Genomic DNA, 21,764 nt, shown 5'->3' with positions numbered 1-21,764 from the left:
GAGCCCCTGCACCCACGTGGGAGACCAGGATGGAGCTCTGGGCTCCTGGCTTCAGCCTGACCCAGGCAGGCCACTGCAGCCACTTCGGGAGTGGACCAGCAGCCAGATCTCTCTCTCTCTCTCTCTCTCTCTCTCGCTGTAACTCCAGCTTTCAAATAAATAAATCTTTAAAAAAAATCAAGACTTGCTTGAGTAATAAAGACACTGATTTTTTTCACTTACTGGAGTTGTAGAGGTGAGTTTTCAGGTTTCATGCAATGATTTAGAAATCCCGGCAAAAATCCAATTTCTTTTTATACTTCTGCTTCTCTCCACCTACTTGTACTTGCCACCTCTTTCCTCTTGGTTGAAAGATGGCTGCTGCCACTCCAGATGTCACAGACGATGTTCTAAGAAAGGACGGAGATGAGTCCGTTCCCCTTCGGGGGTGGGTTCAGTAGCAGGTGACCCCACAGTGACAGATTCCACCCTGCAGCCTGATCGCCTGCTGTGATTTTCTTTCTCATCACAACTGCTGCTGTATTTTGAAAAATAAGGCCTTCAGGGAAAAAGTGGTGCCCTAATATTAGGATTCCGCGCACCTGTGGGGCCAGGCAGGCGCAGAAGGCAGCTCCCAGGTGCGTCAGGACACACGAGACCTCAGAGCTGGAGAGGCCTGGGGAGCCTTTCCCCACCTCAGCCACACAGACGGGGAAACAGTGCCGCCCCCATCGGCAGCCCGGGCTCCTGGCCCGGAGCCCCTTTCAGTGCTCTGGGGGAGTCTCCGGAAGGCAGGGCTGAGCCCAGGAGACGCAGGTCCTGGAAAGGCTGCCAGGGTGCAGAGCCTGAGCCTGGCTGCTCCCAGGGGACGACCTGGGAGGCTTGGCGTGGGGTGGGGGGCGGGGAGGGGGCAGCTCAGCCAGGGTGGCAGGCAGTCGTCAGTGAGTCCCACCGTGAGCTTTGGGGTTGCCTCTGTACGCCAGTCACCCCAGTCTGCCCAGGTCGTAGGGAACAGGATGCGGCCCACCAGGTGGCACCAGGGCAGGGCAGCGGCTGCCCTCCAGCAGCTGAGCCACGGTGAGACGGGAACAAGCGGGTCTGCTCCCCCCAGCCCCCAGAGCCACCCCTAGCATTGCCAGCCTTACTTGCCCTGTTATGAAATGGGCACGCAGGGCCGTGGGATGGACAGAGTCAGCCCCCCGGGTGTGGCTGGACCAGGATGAAGGATCTGGGCCCAGGGAGTCTGCCAGGCCCCGAGCCCCGGGGGAGGTCTGGGGGCAGCACCATCTCCTCCTGCGCCAGGAGCCAGGAAGTGATGCTAACAGAAGCCCTGAGGACGGGGACTGTCACACCACGGGCCTCCCCAGCCCACCCACCTGGTCAGCCGCTGACCCGGAAGCCTATGTAGCCCTGGACACAGGAAGATTCCCTGCTTTGGGTCACCCGAGGCTGGGGCCAGTGTCCCGTCCTGGCTGGGGGGTCTTAGATGAGTCACTTCTCCCCCATGAGAGGGTGCCTGGGTCACAGGGGTGATGGGGGGGGCATGAGAGGCCACCCATCCACAGCAGTGCAAGTGGGTCCCAAGCTGGCGTTTGGACTCCTCGGGTGGGGGAGGGCCTGGGCTCGCCAGGGGTCTGGGGGCACATGGGATGGGGCCCCTGTGAGGAGACACCCTTGGAAGGAACCTGAAGCCCCGCCATTGGAGGGTGTGACCCCAGGTGCAAGGTAGCATCCATCACGTCAGCCCAAAATAAATACAGAATTACCCACACCAACTGCAAATGAGCTCCGTGGAGTCAGGCCATGGCGCCTGGGGCCTGATCCACATGGAGTGCTTTGAGCTTCTGCTAAACCCTCGCTACAGCACAAAGGGCTCCCTGTGCGCACCCGACACACAACTGCTGGATTGCTTCAGTGACTACAGAGTCTGCAGGCACCAGCACTCTCTGCCTCTCTGGTTTCTTAGCCTTAGCAGTATTGCCTCATAGTCACAAGATGGCTGCTATGGTTCCAGGCATTTCATCTTTACACACTCATTCAGGCTGATCACAGTTAAACCCCCAGAGTTGAGCACATTACTGCCTGAACAAGGCCAGGAGCCCCGGCAGCGACGGGAGGATGCAAGGGGCATTTGCTGGCCTTGCAGACAGACAGGTTTCCAAGAAGGAGCTGAATTCTCCAACACCCAAGGAAGTCGAGCCCTGGGGAGTCTCGGGGAGGACCTAGCCTTGCGGGACTTCTACCCACACAGCCATAGGGCGACCATGCCGGCGGCGGCAAGCTGCCAAGGCGGCACCGCTCATCACACAGCGAAAGCTCGCGAGCCCAGCCCGCCCTCCTCGCGAGGTCTGGCTGAGAATCGCTGGGCTCCCCCAGCCACAGAGTTCAGCCCACACGGTCCTCCAAATGAGGAAACCGAGGCACGGGAGGCCTTGCCCATGTCACCTCCCCAGGGTCTCGACACACAGCAGGAGGGGCCAGCGCACCGGAGGAGCCCCAGAGTCCTGGTCCCTGTGCCTCAGTGCCCCTGGCCTGACCCCAACCCTGGAGCCGGGCCGTGGCCTCCTGAAACCTGAGGGCTCCAGGCCGCGGGTCTCCCTGGGAAGACGAGGCCCAGCCACGCCCCTGGCAGCCGGCAACCTCCAGGGCCCCACTTCACTCCCTAACTCCTCTTAGCCAGGTTGAGAACCCGAGAAAACCGGTGCCCACGTGCCAGACCTGACAACCAGATCCAAGCCGTCTTCGATTTAGTTGACAGTGCTTAAACACACACACACACACACACACCCCTAGTCTAATCCAAATGTTGAAAACAGGTTTTACAGCAAAAGCCAGATTTAGACTCAAAAGCTCGGGCCACCCTGAGCTCCTGCGCCCCCTAGTGGAGTCCCAGCTCTGGAGCCACTGCCCCCTCCAAGCCACCACCCTTCCCCGTCCATCGCATCACGCCCCTGGCTTGGGTTCCCGCAGTCAGGCCCGGCTTGACCTTGCCCTGCCCGGTCCCAGGGGGCCCTGGGAAAGCGGGCCCGGCCCCCGTGGGGTTAGCAAGGCTGGGAGGAGGAGGGGTGGGACGCGAGCATGGAGATTCGGGGGGTCTCTGCAGACAGCTGTGCCCAGCACCGAGTGTGCACCTGCCACGGCCCACTGGGCGGGAAGCGGCCCCTCACCTGCTGGGGCCGTGGACGACCACCTTCTGTTGCGGCCCTGAGAGCCGGCGGCTCCCCTGGTGCCCATCAGCAGGTGCCCCCTCATCTACTCTCAGTCCTCGGCCTTCTAGAAGGCCCTGAAGCAAACGGGGGGGCTGGGACACCGGCGCCCCCACGCAGGACGCGAGGATTGAGCGGGGCGGTGGAGGGTGGGGGGAGGCGGAATTAGCTTTTGCATGATCAGCAAGGTTTCAAACAACCGCTCGCCAACTCAAGTGGGTGCCACGTCCATAAGTCACTCTGTTTTATAGACCATTAGGATCTCCAGAGGGAACCTGCATGGGGACCACTGCTTTTTGTTGAAATTAAAATGTCAGGGAAAAAGAAATAGAACAAAACAGGGAATCTGCAATTAATTACCAGGCCATAAAAATTCAATAATCAGGAGGCAGAGCGGCCACGGGCCCAGAGGTATCCGAGCCAGCCTAACAAGAATGGAATACATTAATCTTTTCAAATTAGTTTTTTAATCTGACGGGGATGGATGGTGACACGCCGGCCCCTGCGCCCGCCCTCCGCACACCCGCGGCGCAGGCAGGCCCAGGGCCCCGGGCCCCCGCGGGACCCCAGGGAGCGAGCCTGGAGGGAGCTCCCCGGTCCTCCCCGGGGGAACGCGGCCAAGGTCACCGCCTCTCGGGCCCGCGGGACGGGCACCCGGGGGCGCTGCCCCCGTCCAGGCGCTGCCCGGGCTCAGAGAGCGAGGAGACGCCGGCAGCCTGGGCCACGGGACCCGCAGGTCCCGGAGACGCACGGCCAGGCGGGGCGCGGCGGTCAGCGAGCCGAAGGCCAGGCGCCCGCCTTTCCGCGGCCCGGCTGCAGGTCCTGGGCGCGCCCGGCGCCGCAGGCTCCGCCCCCCGCACGGCGCGTGAGGGCTGATTGGCCCAAGCGGCAGCCACACCCCCGTCTCTGATTGGAGGCCGCGCGCCGGGCTCCCGGGGCCACGCCCCAGACCTCCGCCTCGGCGCGAAGCCTCCGCGAGGCCCCGAATCCCCGCAGCTCCTCGGGTGCCTTTTACAGTCAGGGCTCTGCACCCAGAAAGTAAACCAAAGCTTAGACACACGCGCCCAAATCAGACCCTAGCGCCCGCCTCAGCGTCCATCCCGTTAGCCCCGGGCCTGGTCCGCCCCGTCCCACTGGGGCCTGTAACCTGTATCATCTGTGCTCTGTTCTTGTTAACTGCTGCCCGCCACACACACGCAAACGCACACCCAGGTGTCCCAAGGAGCTTCCGCAGAGACGCTGGAGACGTGAAAGAAGTATAGCCAGGAGAGGTCGGGTCTGTGCTCAGGAGCCAGCCCACACCCAGTTGCGGAACCCGCTACCCACAGGGCGCAGTCCCACGCGAGGCCACCAGATGGCGCGCGGTTCTCTGCGGCGGGGGCTTGCGGTAACGCGATGTGGCCGCCAGAAGGCGACCGAGGCCAGGCTCCGCAGGCAGCGCCCAGATAAGGTGGAGCCCGGCCGGCCCACCGGTCCGACTCCAGACCCGGAGCGCACGTGACTCGCCGCCACCACCTGCCCGCGCAAATGAACCACCCGGTTCTCCGGCTCTCCGTGCCCGCCGCGCTGGCCCTGGGCTCGGCCGCGCTGGGCGCCGCCTTCGCTACCGGCCTCTTCCTGGGTGAGCAGGGCCGGGATCCTGGCCCCCGCATTGCCCCCTTGGAGGGACAGGCGGAAGGGTGGACGCGAGGGAGGGGTGCAGCCGAGCCCGCGAATCCGCACGGCCGGCTGCGATCGGGCTAAGCCCCGGCGCCCGGGGCCCCCGGTCCTGAACTAATACCCTCTGCCCGCAGGGAGACGGTGGCCCCCGTGGCGTGTCCGGCGACAGCAGCGCCTGCTGCCCCCCGAGGACAGCCCCCTGTGGCAGTATCTGCTGAGCCGATCCATGCGGGAGCACCCGGCGCTGAGGAGCCTGCGGCTGGTCAGCAGGGCCGGGGAACGGGTCCCACGTGGCTGAGTGACCTTGGGGTGCGGGACACCGTCGGGCTTCCGGGATCCCGGGCGCGCAGCAGGCGTTCCCCGTGGTCCACGCCCCCGGCCGCGCCCCCCAACCCCCGGGGAGGGGGCTCGGATCCGAGGGCTGGGGCCTGGCGGGGACGGTACCACTCTGTCCCCACGCAGCGGACCCTGGAGCAGCCGCAGGGGGACTCGATGATGACCTGTGAGCAGGCCCAGCTTCTGGCCAACCTGGCGCGGCTCATCAAGGCCGAAAAGGCGCTGGACCTGGGTAGGCGCGCGGCCCGGGTCCCTGGGGCGGAGGCCACGGGGCCGCCCGCGACCTGGGCTGAGCCTGTCCGTGTCCCCGTCCCCAGGCACCTTCACGGGCTACTCCGCCCTGGCGCTGGCCCTGGCGCTGCCTGCCGCGGGGCGCGTGGTGACCTGCGACGTGGACGCGGGGCCCCCGGAGGTGGGGCGGCCCTTGTGGAGGCAGGTGAGCGCCCGAGCACCTGGGGCCCGGTGAGCACGGGCGCCGGGCCGTGCCGGCGCTGACCCCGCTGCCCCCGCAGGCCGAGATGGAGCACAAGATCGACCTCCGGCTGCAGCCGGCCCTGCAGACCCTGGGTGAGCCACGGAGCGGGGAGGGCCCTGGCGCTGGGGGCACGCCGGTGTGAGGCCACCTGCGGGGCGGGACTGCGGACTCAGCCGCGTCCGCCCCTCCCTCCCTCCCCCGCAAGATGAGCTCCTGGCGGCGGGCGAGGCCGGCACCTTCGACGTGGCGGTGGTGGACGCGGACAAGGAGAACTGCGCCGCCTACTACGAGCGGTGCCTGCAGCTGCTGCGCCCCGGAGGCGTCCTGGCCGTACTCAGGGTAAGGGAGCCTGGGGGGCAGAGCGCGCCCTCTGGGGCCGGGGCCCGGGGCTCCCGCTCTCCCCGGGTCCCCGACCCTCACGCGGCCCCGGCCCCCGCAGGTCCTGTGGCGTGGAGAGGTGCTGCAGCCTCGGCCCGGGGACGTGGCGGCTGAGTGCGTGCGGAACCTGAACGAACGCATCCTGCGCGATGTCAGGGTCCTCGTCAGCCTCCTGCCCCTGGGAGACGGCCTCACCTTGGCCTTTAAGATCTAGGGCTGGTCCCTGGAGCGTGGGAACCCAGGCAACGACCCTGAGTTTTAAATCGTGGTAATAAAGCGGTGCTGGGACCTGCGACTTACTGAGCCTCTGTACGCGGCGCTGAACAGACGGAGGGCGGGCCCTGCCCTGGGCTGCTCCTGTGCCCGGTGGCCTTGAGGTCATTCTTCCCCCGACCCCGGAGGCTGCGTGGCGGGCAAAGATCGTAGCTCCTCGGACTGCCTCCACCGCACCGCCTCGCAAGGCCCCTTAGCTCCTGTTGGGTGCAGCTGGGCGGTGGGAGGGCTCACTCTGGGAAAGCCGTGTGGTTGGGCACTTCTGCTGGTTATGGTAGGCGGCCCATGTTGTCAAGGGACGGTCAGCTCCCCAACCTCCGCTCTGCAGAGACCCTGGCCAGTGGCCATTCCCGCAGAACCAGGCCCCTGAAGGAAGGTGAGGGGTGACTGCCGGCCAGGGACATGTGAGGCACACAGGCCAGACGGCAGCTTCGGCCCCGCAATTTTTATTTGAGAGACAGAGTTAGAGAGGTCTTCCATCTGCTGGTCCACTCCCCAAATGACCGCAATGGCCAGAGCTGAGCCGACCCGAAGCCCTTGGGCCACCTTCCACTGCTTTCCCGGGCCACAAGCAGACGGCTGGATGAAGAGCAGCAGCTGGGACACAAACCTGCGCCCCCATGGGACGCATGGGATGCCTGCAGAGGCCCAGCCCACGAGGCCACAACCTGGCAATTTTGAACAAGAAAGCTTCAGGCTTTCCGGCACCGTGTTAGAGGGCAGGTGGAGAGGGAGCCAGGCTCTCCTGAGCACCTTACACCACGTGTTGCTTTCACTGAAATCTCCCCATGGAAGATCTCACAACCACGTCACAGTTGGATGTCAGTTCTGTTCCGCCTCAGGCAGAAATGGCAAAAACCTGGATTCCAAGTAGGCTTCGCCATCACCTGGTAGCACGGGTGGTGGAAGCTGCTGAAGACCAACCACAGGAGCCACACCAGCCACAGCTCTGGGCAAGAATCCCGCTTTCTGGACAGCCCTCAGAGCCCCTACAGGCATAGAAGTGTACGGGGCTGTAAATGGGTAAACAGGGCCAATTTAAGTAGACCCTTGACTTAACTGGTAACAGATCACTTCCAGACAAGCAGGTGAACTCCAGGAGGGGGCCAATTAGCAAGTCATCGCAGGCTAGGACGTCAGAGGTTGGCAGAGCCGAGGCCCGAGGTGCTGCCTGCCAGTCACTACCAGCAGTCTCCCGCCTGAGCTGTCGGGTCTGCGGCACATCCTGACACCGAGCTGCTTTTCATTTTCTTCCTAACAAGAGGTCCTGACTCGGCCCGGTTCAGATTCCAGCCAACTGCCATCGCCTGCAGAGCCGCATTCGAAGAAGCTTCCTCTCACTCACATAGGCCGTTCCATGCAGTTCTTGGGATCCCTTCATGCCTCCCTCAGTCCCCTCTGAGTTTGCCCGAGGTCTAATCTCTCTTCAGATTCTCCTCAACCTGGAAAGTATTTACTCGAGAGGCAGAGTGGGAGATAGTATCTGAGACCCTACCCACTGGTTCACTCCTCAAATGAGTGTCAATGCTGAGGCTGGACTGGGCCGGAGCCAGGAATTCAATCTAGGTCTCCCCGTTTGAACCGTTACTGCTGCTTCCCACGGTCTGCGTCAGCAGCAAGGCTGGAGTGGTCACCAGCGGTGAGTATCAAACCCAACACTGACATGGGACGACAGGCATCTTACCGGCCAGGCCAGTGTCTTCCTCTTGACCTGAAGTTCTCACATGCATCCTTTCTTAGCTGATGAGTACCCAAGCACTCCATTTTCTAATCTGCCCTCTGAGGCTTTAAACTGTACTTCAGGCCTGGTATTACAACTTAATCTCTTCCCATCAGAAAACTTGCTCTTTTCTCAACACATCCAGCAATGGCCATCACCTGGGTCCAGCTCTTCAGTGTCTGCCTGGGAGGAAATGAGTAATGACCTCTCACTAGGGCCCCCACACTCCCCTCTCACAGTCCTGGCTGCTGACACGGCCTACTTCCCTCTCTACCTCCCATCCCACCAGATCGTGGCTTGTTCTTTTTCTGCAGCAACTAAGGGTTATGTATGGTGTGTGTGCAGAACCTGTCGGCACCATCCCTTTTCCTTTCTTCCTGAGGTTAAAAATGATACAATGTGATTTTGCACAAACTTAGAAACTGAAGAATGTAAAAGTGTGTATTCTCTTATTTTATTGTACTCTTTCAAAGCTCATGAAATTATCCTAGGGACACAGAGGACTTTGTGACACAAATTTTGGTAAAGAGCAAAATGCTCACCAGAAAAATAAAGTATTAGCTAGATAGCAGGGAGACAGATCTGACCCCACCTGGCAAATCCTTAACTCTGCAAATACTTAGAGCCATTAATTATGTACACTTGTTTTATTCATAATTTGTAACGTTCTGGGATACCAAAAGTAATTCTAAGGATGGCTGAATTTAACATAAAAAGTTTAACCGCATCTTAAAATATCCACTGATCCATCTCATTCAATGGCAATACTCAATGTTAAAAGGAACATAAAAACAAACATGCACACAATTGCACAGTTTTCATAAAGGTCTATTTCATTATTGGTGGGTAGTGCATTTAACAGTTAAATACATTTAAATAATGTACAGGCAGCTGCACGACTGCAGTGTTGGTAACTAGAGAGAGAACCAATTCAACTAGAAACCAGCGAACAAGTGACTGTCTAAATACTTAAAATACAGCTCTTGTCTAGATCATCCTTTGTTTTGATCACCTTCCTGGGGGGAGAAGCCTGCTGGTCACAATGGAATATATTAAGGCCAAATCTTCAGATATCCATTCCCAGAGGTTTCTTTCAGCTGGATTAAGCCTCCAACTCCAGGGCAAGCCCAAGTTTGTGGCCTCCAGCATTAATGCTCTTCCCATCCACCAGAGCAGACAGTGTGAGCTTCACTCCTGTAAACCAAACAAGCAAGCATGATGCACAACTCTGCACTCAGAATACAAACCTTTCATCACCATCCCCCACCCACACAGCCTGCCTGGCACTGCCTCAGCCTGCACTGGACCTACTAGTACCAGCCACCAGAGGGCACTTGGAATATCTGACACTAGAACTCAGGGGGAAGGCACCATCCCAAGTGCGGTATCAAGAACATAAAAATGGTAGTACTAGAATAGTAAGTTCCAAGTGTTCTATTAAAAAAAAAAAAAAGTAAAAATGTTCGATGTACTATCCAGAGAAAGACTGAACAGACAAAATTGTAAATAGACCCTAGAAAGGAAAAAACAGTAAGACATTTGAGGGCAAGTGGAGAAGTCTGAATACAAGAAAACTTATTAGGTTATTATTAATATTAAATTAATGTAGGTTTCTGTAGGTGTGACAGTGGTATTGTGGTTATGAAGTAAAATGTCATATACTCTTATGCTATATATGCTAGGGCTGCTGTGCCTACATGGATGTTCACTTTTACCATTCTTTCAACTTCTTCCTGAGGTTTCAAAATAAGATCTGGGGAAACTCCCAATATGGAGGGGGGAAAGTTCCTGGTACTTTATAAATATAGAATTGCCATCCCAAACCTACTGGGTTACAATCTACACTTGACCAAGATTAAAGATTAGCAAGGTGCCTCATGTACACCCTGAAGTTGGAGAGATGCTGCTCTTGAAAACAATGCAAGTTTATAATGTTACATAAAGACAGACAGACCACGGAGATAGAAGCAAAGAAGCAAGTGAGTTTTGATTAAGAAGTAAAAACTACTACAAGACATTTATCCTACTTTATCAAGTGCACTTACCAGGCCTCAGAGTCTGAGTGTAGCCCACTCCAATTAAACTAGAGTTGTTGACTTTTGCCTAAAATAAATTTCAAAAACAACCATTAAGAAAAATTTTTGAATGAAGAAAAAAGTCCCTGCAGACTTCCCAGTTATGCAATTATGAAATTAAGTGTTCAGTTTTCAAATTCACATGAGATAATATTTAATATCGAGCATTAAGCCAAACAAAAGGCAAGTAGGTGCCACTTAATCTCATTCATTTAACTTAAAACAGTATTGTCAATACGCTCAAACAATACCCTTAACACTGAGCAGGATGGGTCCACAGATCCCAAATCATCCTACAGCACAGAGCCTAAGCAATCCTAAGAATCGCCTTGCTGAGTCCAGTCTGGTACACCAAAATCGGGCTAAAATGTGACGAAGGCCCACTAGGCTCACTAAAGACAGATGACACATGCCAGTTGTGAAGTGTGGGGTGTTAAGTTTACATTTCTCAATTAAACACACATACAACTAATTTCAGGGCTGCTCCAGGAATGAAAACCAGAAATGTTAGCTCCAAATGACAAACACTTCCTCTGAAGAATCAGATCACATTCTCACCCCTCCCCTGAGTTGATGGGTCCTGGCTATCTGTAACGCACTGTCCTTAAGAGGTTTTAAGGGGCATCATTTAACAATGCAGGCCAGGGACCGGCACTGTGGCACAGTAGGTGAATCCTCCACCTGTGGTGCTGGCATCCATGTGGCTGCCGGTTCTAGTCCTGGCTGCTTCTCTTCCAGTCCAGCTCTCTGCTATGGCCTGGGAAAGCAGAAGATGGCCCAAGCACTTGGGCCCCTGCAGCCACGTGGAAGACTTGGAAGAAGCTCCTGGCTTCAGATCACTTCAAGTCCACCCACTGTGGCCACTTGAGGAGTGAAGCAGTGGATGGAAGACCTTTCTGACTCTCCCTCTCATTCTCATTATCTGTAACTCTACCTCTCAAATAAATAAAATATTTAAAAAACAAACAGTGCAGGCTCCTGTCATCCTTGCACAATCCCAGCGTTAAGGGCTGGCAAGAACCCTGCACAACAGGCCGGCACCGTGGCTCACTAGGCTAATCCTCCACCTGTGGCGCTGGCACTCCGGGTTCTAGTCCTGGTTGGGGCACCGGTTCTGTCCCGGTTGTGCCTCTTCCAGTCCAGCTCTCTGCTGTGGCCTGGGAGTGCAGTGGAGGATGGCCCAAGTGCTTGGGCCCTGCACCTGCATGGGAGACCAGGAAAAACACCTGGCTCCTGGCTTCAGATCGGCGCAGCGCGCCGGCCGTGGCAACCATTTGGGGGGTAAACCAATGGAAGGAAGACCTCTGCCTAACTCTGCCTGTCAAAAGAACCCTGCACAACAAAACATGGTAAGAAGTTCCTTCTAACTTCACTCCCTATCAGCAAAAACAGCATCAAGCCATACCAGAGGACCCTGGCTATAAACGGGGGCACCTTACCCCCATTTCCAGGACCTAGTTGCCTAACCAAGCAAACTCTGCTCTTCAACAATCTGAGAAGGTAATAGTATAAAGTTATCAAACAGCTACTGAGAGCAAAAAAGATGTGGAAATAATTTGGTAACTATACTCATAATGTGCAACATCAGACAACGCAATCCACTGAAAGAAATGACGTAGCTTTACACTGACACACGGACCCCAGACTGCCTTCACGTTTTAGATTATGAACTGCTGGTGGCCGAGAGGTACTTCTTCCACTGCTGGCATGAAATATTTATTGTACTACAGGCATATAGTTGAAGAAAATAGCCATTGAACCCTCAGAATACTGTTCTGTGCAAATCCTGAGTTTTAGTGCTACAAACAAAAGGGGAAAATAAATGAATCACTGCTTTACCAATGGAGAAAGCATTCTGGGTGCTTCTGTGCAAAGATCAATCTTCAACAAGAATGAGGCAAAGACTTAACCGCCTAACTTATCAAAACACACTGTACTCAGAGAGGCAGAGTCCTTTACGTAACAGAAGTAACTCCCGGATGGTTTAGCTTTCTTTTATTCCCAGAACATACAGTACAGGCAGTCCCTGACCTGGAAGCACTGACACACAGGGACAGCTGCTGACCAGTCTGAAATTGAAGCCAGCCCCTCTGCAGCCTCAGTCGACTATGACTGAAGGAATAAACAGCAGCAAGAATGTAAGGACAAGTCTATGGTGGCCAACCATTCCAGCGCGCCTGGGACTGGAAGGGGGCAGGGTGTTAGTCCAGAGGACAGTCCCAGCAAGGCCGAGGAGCCGGTCACTCTAGACAGGAAATACAGTCCTGGCTCTGTGTGCTCCCTCTGTGCCACTAGTAGTGTAGTCCTTTCCCTCACCAAGCTTTAGGTTCTTCACCTGCCAAATGGCATGTGTATCAATGAGCTCTCAGATCAAATCTGAAGGTATTTCATAAACCATAAAAAGACAAAGTTAAAGTAAAAATTAAAGTACTATTATTCCTCCACACAGAACAGAAATGCACAGGGCCCAAAACCCTGGCTAAACTGCACTTAGACAGCCTTGGAGCTTAGGATTATTATCAATACTAATTCAGAAACTTTTGAGGCTAAAAAACTCCTGAGGCCTGGACTAGACATCAACCTTCTAACACTATTTCCTTAAAAAAAAAAAAAAAGAAAGAAAGAAAAAAAAAAAAGCAACATTACAGGGGCTGGTAATGTGGCGTAGCAGGTAAAGTGCCACATGTGACACTGGCATCCCATATGGATGCCAGTTGGAGTCCCGACTGCTCCACTTTCCATCCAACTCCCTGCTAATGGCCTGGGAAAGCAGCGGAAAATGGCCCAAGTCCTTGGGGCCCTGTACCCACGTGGGAGACCCAAAAGTAGTTCCTGGCTCTGGACCGGCTTAGCCTTGGCCGTTGCAGCTATTTGGGGAATGAACCAGTAGATGGAAGCTTGCTCTTTAACTGTGCCTTTCAAACAAATAAAATAAATCTTAAAAAAAAAAAAAAAAAGGCAGCATTATGGATTCTAATTCTAATGTATCTATACACTGGGGATTTGTAAATCAGAGTTCAAGTTTCCAGCACAATTCACCACACCCAAAGATTAACTCCCCCAAACAAAAGCCACAGGGTAACCCGGAGGTACTTACAGAAATGGAAGCAGTGGGATCCAGCTGATACTTAGCTGCGATGCCAAAACGAGTGCAGTTGGTACCTGATGTCCAAGCAAGGTTTACGGAAGTGTCAAGATCTTCACATACTTTCTGATAAATTGATCCTCCAAATTCTGTCCCATCATTGCTGTAAGATAGTTCACATTAGTACATCTTGAACACACAATGTTACATCTAAGGCTGATATTGTAACACTACACTTAAAACCATAGTGCATCTTGAGTGTTTCTGTGGTAACAGCATACCACGTGGGTGCCAGTTCAAGTCTCCACTGCTCCACTTCCAATCCAGCTCCATTAATGTCCTGGGAAAGCAGCAGCAGATGGCCCAAGTACCTAGATCCCTGCACTCACATGGGAGACCCAGAAGAAGCTCCTAGCTCCTGGCTTTGGACCAGCCCAGCTCAAGCCATTACGAACATTTGGGGAGTGAACCAGTGGATATAAGTGCTCACTGGAGCCAGTGCTGTGGCTCAGTGGGTTAACGCCCCAGCCTGAAGCACCAGCATCCCATATGGGCACTGGTTCGAACCCCGGCTGCTCCACTTCCAATCCAGCTCTCTGCTATGGTCTGGGAAACCAGTAGAAGATGGCCGAATTCCTTGGGCCCCTGCACCCACGTGGGAGACCTGGAAGAAGCTCCTGGCTTCATATCGGCGCAGCTCCGGCCAATGGGGCCAATTGAGGAGTGAACCATCAGATGGAAGACCTCTCTCTCTCTCTGCCTCTCCTCTCTCTGTGAAACTCTGACTTTCAAATAAATAAATAAATCTTTAAAAAAAAAAAGTGCTTACTCGCTTGTACCTTTAAAATAAAATAATCTCTCCCGCCCAAAAAAAAGAAATGGTCGAATAAATCAAAGTACATCCATCTGGGGAAGTTACCACACTAAAAATCATGCTGTAAAATGCATAATGCTACAGGAATATGCACTAAAAGGGGCAAAGGGTTTTAAGACAAGCTTTGGTGAACATATTTTGTGTGTATATTTGTATATACACACACCACAAACATCAACAGGGATTATCTATCTATGAGAAATGTTTTCTTCTTTGCACTTCTCTGCGAGTTACCAAAGCATTCCTTTCTTTTCCTAAAGATTTATTTTATTTGAAAGGCAGAGTCACAGAGAGGCTGAGGCTGAGAGAGGGGAGGGGTTGGTCTACCACCCGCTGGCTCACTCCCCAGATGGCCACAATGGCCGGAGCTGGGCCGATCTGAAGCCAGGGGCCTGGAGCTCCCTCTGGGACTCCAACGCAGGTGCAGGGGCCCAAGGATTTGGGTCATCTACTGCTTTCCCAGGCTATTAGCAGAGAGCTGGATCAGAAGTGGAGCAGCCGCAACTCCAAACAGCACCCATATGGGATGGCCGCACTGCGGGCAGCAGTTTTACCCGCAACACCACAGCACCAGCCACCAAAGCATTATTTTCATAACGGGGAATCTTTAAGCCCTTTCCATGCACCCAACATACCACGGGTCATTAAGTCAAATGAACGCACAGAAAGCAGGCTGCCAGTGTCTAACGCTTCAGAAAACATAAAAGACACGGAGTGCCCTATGAACAACTAGTCTCTTAGCACCAAAAAGTTACACTAACTTCTTTTTATTAAGTTTTTGAGGGGCATCTTAGAGACAGTCAAGGGAAAACACACACACACACACGCAGGCGTACATTACAACAGCCTAGAATAGAAATACTTACACATTAGTGTGTAGCTGGAAGTCCCCAGTCCTGTAGCCTACTGCAAAGTTATTCCTTGTCAGCTTTGATTTGGCACTGTCAAAGGTCATCTGGTACCCAGCAAGCCAGCCCTCATAACCAAAGACAGCTGAACCATGGATTGCAGGCCCAGCAAAATCAAAGTCAACGTCACAACCAAGGTTTATACACTCCCTCTTGTAAGAGGACTTGATTTTACCACTTTTCTTTCTGGGGGGGAAAAAAAAAAACTAAATTAAAAATTGATACCAGAGAAAAAGACTTATACAGACAATTTCTGCATAGAGGGCACAAAACACTTAAACTGCAGTATGACTAAGAATAAAACCAGCAGCAACACAATCACAGGGCTAAAAAACAGCTCCATGAACTGAAAACAAGGGCACCTGGGATAACTGGACCACCACCATCATAGAAGGCTGCTTTGCAGAACTGGCAATCACAAAAGCTTCTTAGAAACATTTAATTACCAAGTCAGTGGCACAACAAAAAGAGGCAACTACGTGTCGGTATGCCATTGATGCTACCAAAAGCAGAAACAAGTCTCCAGCACAAGGCACTGAGGAAGCTAACAGTGAACGTGCACCTTTCCTAAATACGCAACGAGGAGTGCTCTGAAACTAACACAGAAAAGCATGTCCATGCTTACCCTGTATTTGGTGAAAAGGTAGTATCAAACGTCAGCTTCAAACCTTGACAAATCTATTTTGAAAGAAAAAAATTTATATTCAGCTTTACTTCCTTTTTGAAATACAAAACTAAAAATACTTAACCACATGTTTAAAATGTTACCTGGTCTTCAATTGCAATTTCTGTTCCCAGAGTGTTATCAGTGTTCCATTTTTCTGTGAAAGTCAGACCATACTCACACCATTTATATTTGGTCTCCAAGGTCCCAGTAACTTTACCAGTATCTGTATTAGATGAACCAGATGTTGAGAATTCCTATCAAGACAATAAAATATATCCATGAAGCTTCTCATAAGCCCAGAAGAATCCACTGCCTAACTTACACACATACACACCGTGATTTCACTGATCCTCCTTTCCTAGTTCCCTGAACACTCATAACCCTCTACACTACACTACTCTTTGAGCACACACAAGAGTTACATTTTAGCCTGTAAGTAACTGACTTCCACCTTTACAGCTAATATTTCAATAAACTACAAATTAACCTGTAGCTAATTTTCTAGTGAACGAGCTGTATACCATTTAAGGAAACACCTGCTAAAGCCAATTTGGGATTCCAAAAGCAGTGGTGGGGGGAGGGCACAGTTTGGTCTAGAAGTTAAGATACCAGTTAACAGTCCATGTCCAAGGGGCCGGCGCTGTGGCGTAGTGGGTAAAGCAGCTGCCTGCAGTGCCAGCATCCCATATGGGCGCCAGTTCAAGACCTGGCTGCTCCACTTCCGATCCAGCTCTCTGCAATGGCCTGGGAAAGCAGTAGAAGATGGCCCAAGTCCTTGGGCCCCTACACCCACATGGGAGATCCAGAAGAAGCTCCTGGCTTTGCTCCGACCATTGCAACCATCTGGGAAGTGAATCATCAGATGGAAGACATCTCTGTCTCTACCGCTACCTCTCTGTAATTCTGCCTTTCAAATAAAGATAAATCTTTAAGAAAAGGGGGGGGGGGGGGGAAGCACCCCATAGCAGCAGTCTCCACTTTTAACAAGATTTTTTAACTCTGTAATAATCTGTTTTTCAGAAAGTCTTCACCAGCTTTTGTGCTTTTCCAACCATTATAACATTCTCATTTTTTTAAAAGATTAGTTTAGTTATTTGAATGGCAGAGTTACACAGAAAGATTGAGAGAGAGAGAGAGAGAGAGAGAGAGAAAGAGAGAGATCTTCCACCTGCTGGTTCACTCCCCAAATGGCTGCCAAGGCCAGAGCTGGGTTGGTCTAAAACCAGGAACTTCTTCCAGGTCTCTCACGTGAGTGCAGGGGCCCAAGAATTTGGGCCATCTTACATTCCTTTCCCAGACAAATTATTAGGGAGCTGGATTGAAAGTGGAGCAGCCAGGACTCGAACCAGCACCCACATGGGATGCTGATGCTGTAGTCTGTGGCTTTACCCACTACACCACAATGCCAAATGCAAAGCCTCATTTTTTAAAAAAAGTTTATATAGATAGGCAATTGAAATCTTCCAAACTAAAATATTAATATGTTCTTTAAGAATCGAATTTGTCTACCAATGATGGCTCTAAACTCTAGCCAAAGGAAAAACATGTCTAAACAAAGCTGATCTGAAATAACTGAGACTTTCACCTGAAACTATGACACCTTCCAAGTGAGGAACTATCAAGAAAACATCAATGGGGAAAAGGCCAGTTATCCTTCACGAGACAAAGAGAACACTTCTGCAACTACTATTCTGCAGTTAAAAAAAGACTCAAACCCTTAAATCTTACATACAAACTTCTGAAATTAGATGCTTTCATTAACAGAAATTTCAAGCCAAAGTTTGGCACTCAATACTCATTAAAAAGCACTGGCTTATGTTAGTGAAGAACACTGGCTATAAAATTAGGAGTTCTGCCATCTAATTCTGGGTTCATTTACATGAAAAGCACTAACAAGACAAGTTTTTTAGGTCTACTTCCTCAAAAGTATCAACAAAACTTACCTCTGGAAGATTAAATTGTAATGACATTTAAAACTGCCTATTTTCATGTGCTCTACGAAAAAGAAAGCACTATGAAAACTATGGAGCACATTCTTCTAGCAGATAGTCTGAAGAGGAATGTGTGTATGAGTAGCTATTTTTATTCCTGAGCGACAGTGATTAATGACTGCTGAAGTCCCACCCACCGCCATCTAACAGCCCACAGATCAAGAGTCAGCCACAAATGCTAAGGGATTCTCAAGACACAAAGTCAACATCACCATGTGGAACCAGGAAATGAGCTGGAGTTTATACCCTTCATTCTATCATCAGAAATTTTGACTTCTACATTCTGGGGGAATTGAACATCTCTACAATTCAGGTAACAAAATATTATTTTGGGGGTTACTTAATGTATTAGAGGATCAGAACGAATGACTGTTGAAGTATACACATTAATTGTAAACAACATCTAACAAAGCTCCTATACATACATTCTTTATGATCCTACTTCCATCAAATTTTCCCTAACCCTATCCACAATAACCCTTCTCTTTCCAATTAAGATTTTGGTTTATCAAACAAAAATAGCTGATATAATTCTGATTAATCTCAGTTTAAAGTTTACTTTGTCTAACTAGAAAGCAAGCTGTTTAAACACAAGACCTTTTGTGTTTCAACACACACACAGCAAGTGTTTAAGAACCCTCAACAGATCAAGAGTGGGAACACAAAAAAAGCACTAAATTACTATTCTGTAACCTGTTAACTTGACCAAAACTAAGTCACTCAATCATACCTAAATACCTAGGCTTCCTTTCAGACCAAAGAAACCAAATGACAATTGTGTTCAATATAAAACCCTACAACCCAACAAGCCTAGGCATTAAGAAACTACAATATGATTAGCTTTAATACCAGTTATATGCGATACAGCAAGAACTTTTTAAAAATAATAATATTCTAATAAGCACACTATATATACTCACTCCCAATTTCAAAACAAAAAATTTTACAGTAAGAAAAAAAATACACAAAACTAAATTTTACTTTACCCCTTTTATAGAAGTTCATTAGGAAGAAACAAAACACCAACACCAAAATACTAATCTCTTTAAAAAACACTCAAATCAGAACTCCCTAAATTCACAAAATACAAAACCTTCTCCACGCAGGACTGCTAGAATATGGGCATTACACAAATTGCTTCAATCAAAATTAACTTATATTTCTTAAGATGAAACAGGTAGACAGATACTTTTCAGTAATGATCATTTTATGGATTGAAAAACCGTAAAGATTCACCAGACCTTATCCGACAGCTAATACTCACCACACCACTGCAGGACTTTGTTTTCACATCCAGTTTCACCAACCCAAAACCTGCAGGCAAGGAGCAGACGGTAACAAAATTATTCTTCTGCATAACAAATATATACAAATTTTCACAATAAATGGGGGAATAAACTCCACATATTCACAAAGGGATAAAAAATGTGGAAACAATATTTAAATAAAATTGTTAAAAATTAACTGCAAGTTAAGTGCTGCTTTGCCTAGTGTTCTGCGTTATACTTGGCACAAGAAAACCCACTTCTAACGATTTTGAACTAAATATCAGGTTAGAAAATCAACTCAATTTAAAACTCAGAACAGCCACTGATTTATCAGAATAGAATCATTCAGGACATTTATTCCAAAGGGGTATCTCCCATACTCTAAAGAGAGGGAGTGTAAACAAAATTCATTTGAAAAAACTCCAAGTTGGGCCGGCATTGTGGCATAGCGTGTTAAGCTGCCTCCTGCAATGCCAGCATCCCATATGGGCGCTGGTTCGAGACCTGGCTGCTCTACTTCCAATCTAGCTCTCTGCTATGGCCTGAGAAAGCAGTGGAAGGACTTGGGCCCCTGCGCCCACATGGGAGACCTGAAGAAGCTTCTGGCTCCTGGTTCAGATCAGCTCAGCTCTGGCCGTTGCGGCCAACTGGAAAGTGAACCAGCAGATGGAAGACATCTCTCTCTCTCTCTCTCTGCCTCTCCTTCTCTCTCTGTAATACTGACTTTCAAATAAATAAATCTTAAAAAAAAAAAAAAAAAAAAAAAAACTCCAAGTTTACTTGAAAAAGTCCATAACCCTTTAAATGTGGCTCAATCACAAAAACACACACACAGAGAAAAAATCCCTCAGTTATTCAACCGTAACTCCAGCCAACCAAAGACTAAGTTATAACTGAAGGAATTAAGAACAAGTTGCTTTTTCTCAAAGGTTGCATTCCTTGAACTACACTTCAGGAAAACTGGAGGAAACTGAAGTGAAAGGGGACATGGATGATGGTAACTGTTCCAACAGAAGATGAAACTAAAATGTATCTAAGAGCAGAATTACCCCAGCGAGTTGTTTACAAATGAAGAAACCAATGAGTTTTCCTCAGGAATCCCAATACCTTTTCATGTGACTTCTAAATTTCAGAAAAATATCCTTACCAAATCCTTTGTTGAAAATATCTCTGGCAGCTTTGCCAAGGTCGGCGTATGATGGAGGAATACACATTGCTGGTAGGAAGAAACATTCCAGTGTTAATATTCCTGTTCAGCCATGCTGTCCAAGCACTAGATTATCAGCCAGTGCTGACCTTTAAATTCAAGACATCTAACTTGGTGAAACTGTGTTTCTCAGGGCACCAGGCGCTACAATAAAACTCCATGATCCATGAAGAAGACACCGCCAAAGCCTCATTTCTAACATGGATGACCACAGTTAAGTAGATACACAAACTTGGGAAATTGCTTCCAAAACAGAAAACCCCTTTCTATTCCTAAATTTAATGTCTACAACCTCACTTGCTAGGATCAAACTGGTTCAAATAAAACGCGTGTGTAGACACGAATTCATTGGGATGGGCTGAGAGATAACCACGTGAGATAAGATCAAAATCTAAGCCTCTTCCCTTCGTATCCTCCTTGAGGTCAAAGGCACCATATTGGGCAGGAGAGAAGGGAACTTCAATACTGGAACTCAGAAAAAACACCGCCATCTGCGCTTCACCTAAATGTCTATGTCAAGTAAATATCACACTGCGCTTCATACACCGCTAGATGCTCCAGTGCTCGCCCAGTGCTATGCGGCTCAAGGGCTAGCGATCTGAGCTGTTCCACCACCCGCTCATTCATTCTACAAAGGAAGTCCACGCCCTTAGGAGCACATGTAATGACCTTGCGCTCTTCCAAGGGGGAGTACTGCTCTCCAGAAAAACGAGTGTTCGAATCCTCCGCCGGCGGGACCCAACAATGAACAACTCTGCGCCCAGATTTATCATAGACGAGTCCGAAAGCCAAAGGGGAACGCAGCCAAAGACCAACTCCCCGGGCCGGGTCCCCCAGCGCGAAATCCGGCCACCCAGCCCCTCCTCCGCAGAGAACGCCGCCGACGGTGGAGGGGCCCAATTTCCAAGTCCTTGGAGAGCCAGGAGGGAAACGAGTTGTGGCTTTCGGGCCGACGGGCTCCGCGACTCCCCAGCCTGCGGAGGTCCCCGCTCTACTTACGCCGCGCGCAGGGCTGTCCGTAGGTCGCCATGGCGAGGCCGCGGGGAGAGGTGATCTGCGGGAGGGACAAGAGGGGCGGTCAACAGGGGGTCAGAAAGCGGGTGAGAGGGCCAAAAGGAGGGCTCGGCCAGAGAGGGGCGAGGGGCCGCGGCCATCTTAGCGAGCCTGGGCCGACCCCGATTCCAGTCAGGCCTTCCGCCTGGCTGCCGGCGCCCGAGCTCCCGGGCCGGCGTGAGGCGAGCGCGGCGGTACCTGGTGGTTTGAGGCGGGCTGCTGCCGCCGCTAGGCTCACGGCGGAGGCGACTCGGCTCGCTCGGGATCGCGATGCAGCTCCCGCGGCTGGAGGGCGAAGTGAAGGAGACACCGTTCCGCCCGCCGCAACCCAGTCCTCCCCCAGCCAGGACCCCGCCGCTGCCCACGGGCTGTCCGCCGCGCCTGTCCCCGCAGCGCGCCAGCCGATCGCGCCAACCTGCTCCGGAGCGGCCTCTTGGACCGCGGGCTCCCCCGCCTCCGAGGTGGGCTGCCGCTGTCGGTCAGCGGGAGCCGGGAGGGCGGAGGCCGCCGGCCCTCGCTCGGGTCAGGCAGCGATCGGGGCACCCCAAAGGCCAAGCGGCGAGGAACGGCGGAGGCAGCGCCGCGGGGCCGCGCGGGCGGGGGAGGGGGC

General features: G+C 51.6%; 2 protein-coding genes across 2 annotated transcripts; one reads left to right on the top strand and one right to left on the bottom strand.

The window, feature by feature from the left end:
- The first annotated feature begins 4,648 nt into the window (after positions 1–4,648).
- COMTD1 (catechol-O-methyltransferase domain containing 1) lies at positions 4,649–6,318 on the top strand. The gene is made up of 7 exons (XM_062214557.1): positions 4,649–4,806; positions 4,979–5,106; positions 5,307–5,412; positions 5,498–5,616; positions 5,693–5,747; positions 5,861–5,994; positions 6,095–6,318. Exons 1-7 carry the CDS (start codon positions 4,713–4,715, stop codon positions 6,245–6,247), a joined length of 789 nt encoding a protein of 262 aa, XP_062070541.1. The 5' UTR covers positions 4,649–4,712; the 3' UTR covers positions 6,248–6,318.
- A 2,336-nt stretch (positions 6,319–8,654) lies between these two features.
- On the bottom strand, positions 8,655–21,443 carry VDAC2 (voltage dependent anion channel 2). The gene is made up of 10 exons (XM_062215374.1): positions 21,353–21,443; positions 21,101–21,155; positions 20,042–20,110; positions 18,891–18,940; positions 15,737–15,889; positions 15,594–15,646; positions 14,927–15,154; positions 13,199–13,349; positions 10,072–10,129; positions 8,655–9,220 (listed from the first exon to the last, which is right to left on the bottom strand). The coding sequence occupies exons 2-10, from the start codon at positions 21,129–21,131 to the stop codon at positions 9,129–9,131; spliced, it is 885 nt and encodes a 294-aa protein (XP_062071358.1). The 5' UTR covers positions 21,132–21,155; positions 21,353–21,443; the 3' UTR covers positions 8,655–9,128.
- Positions 21,444–21,764: the final 321 nt, after the last annotated feature.

This window comes from Lepus europaeus, chromosome 17 (assembly GCF_033115175.1).
Source record: "Lepus europaeus isolate LE1 chromosome 17, mLepTim1.pri, whole genome shotgun sequence".
Taxonomy (NCBI): Eukaryota; Metazoa; Chordata; class Mammalia; order Lagomorpha; family Leporidae; genus Lepus; species Lepus europaeus.
This window is presented reverse-complemented; position numbering and strand designations above follow the sequence as displayed.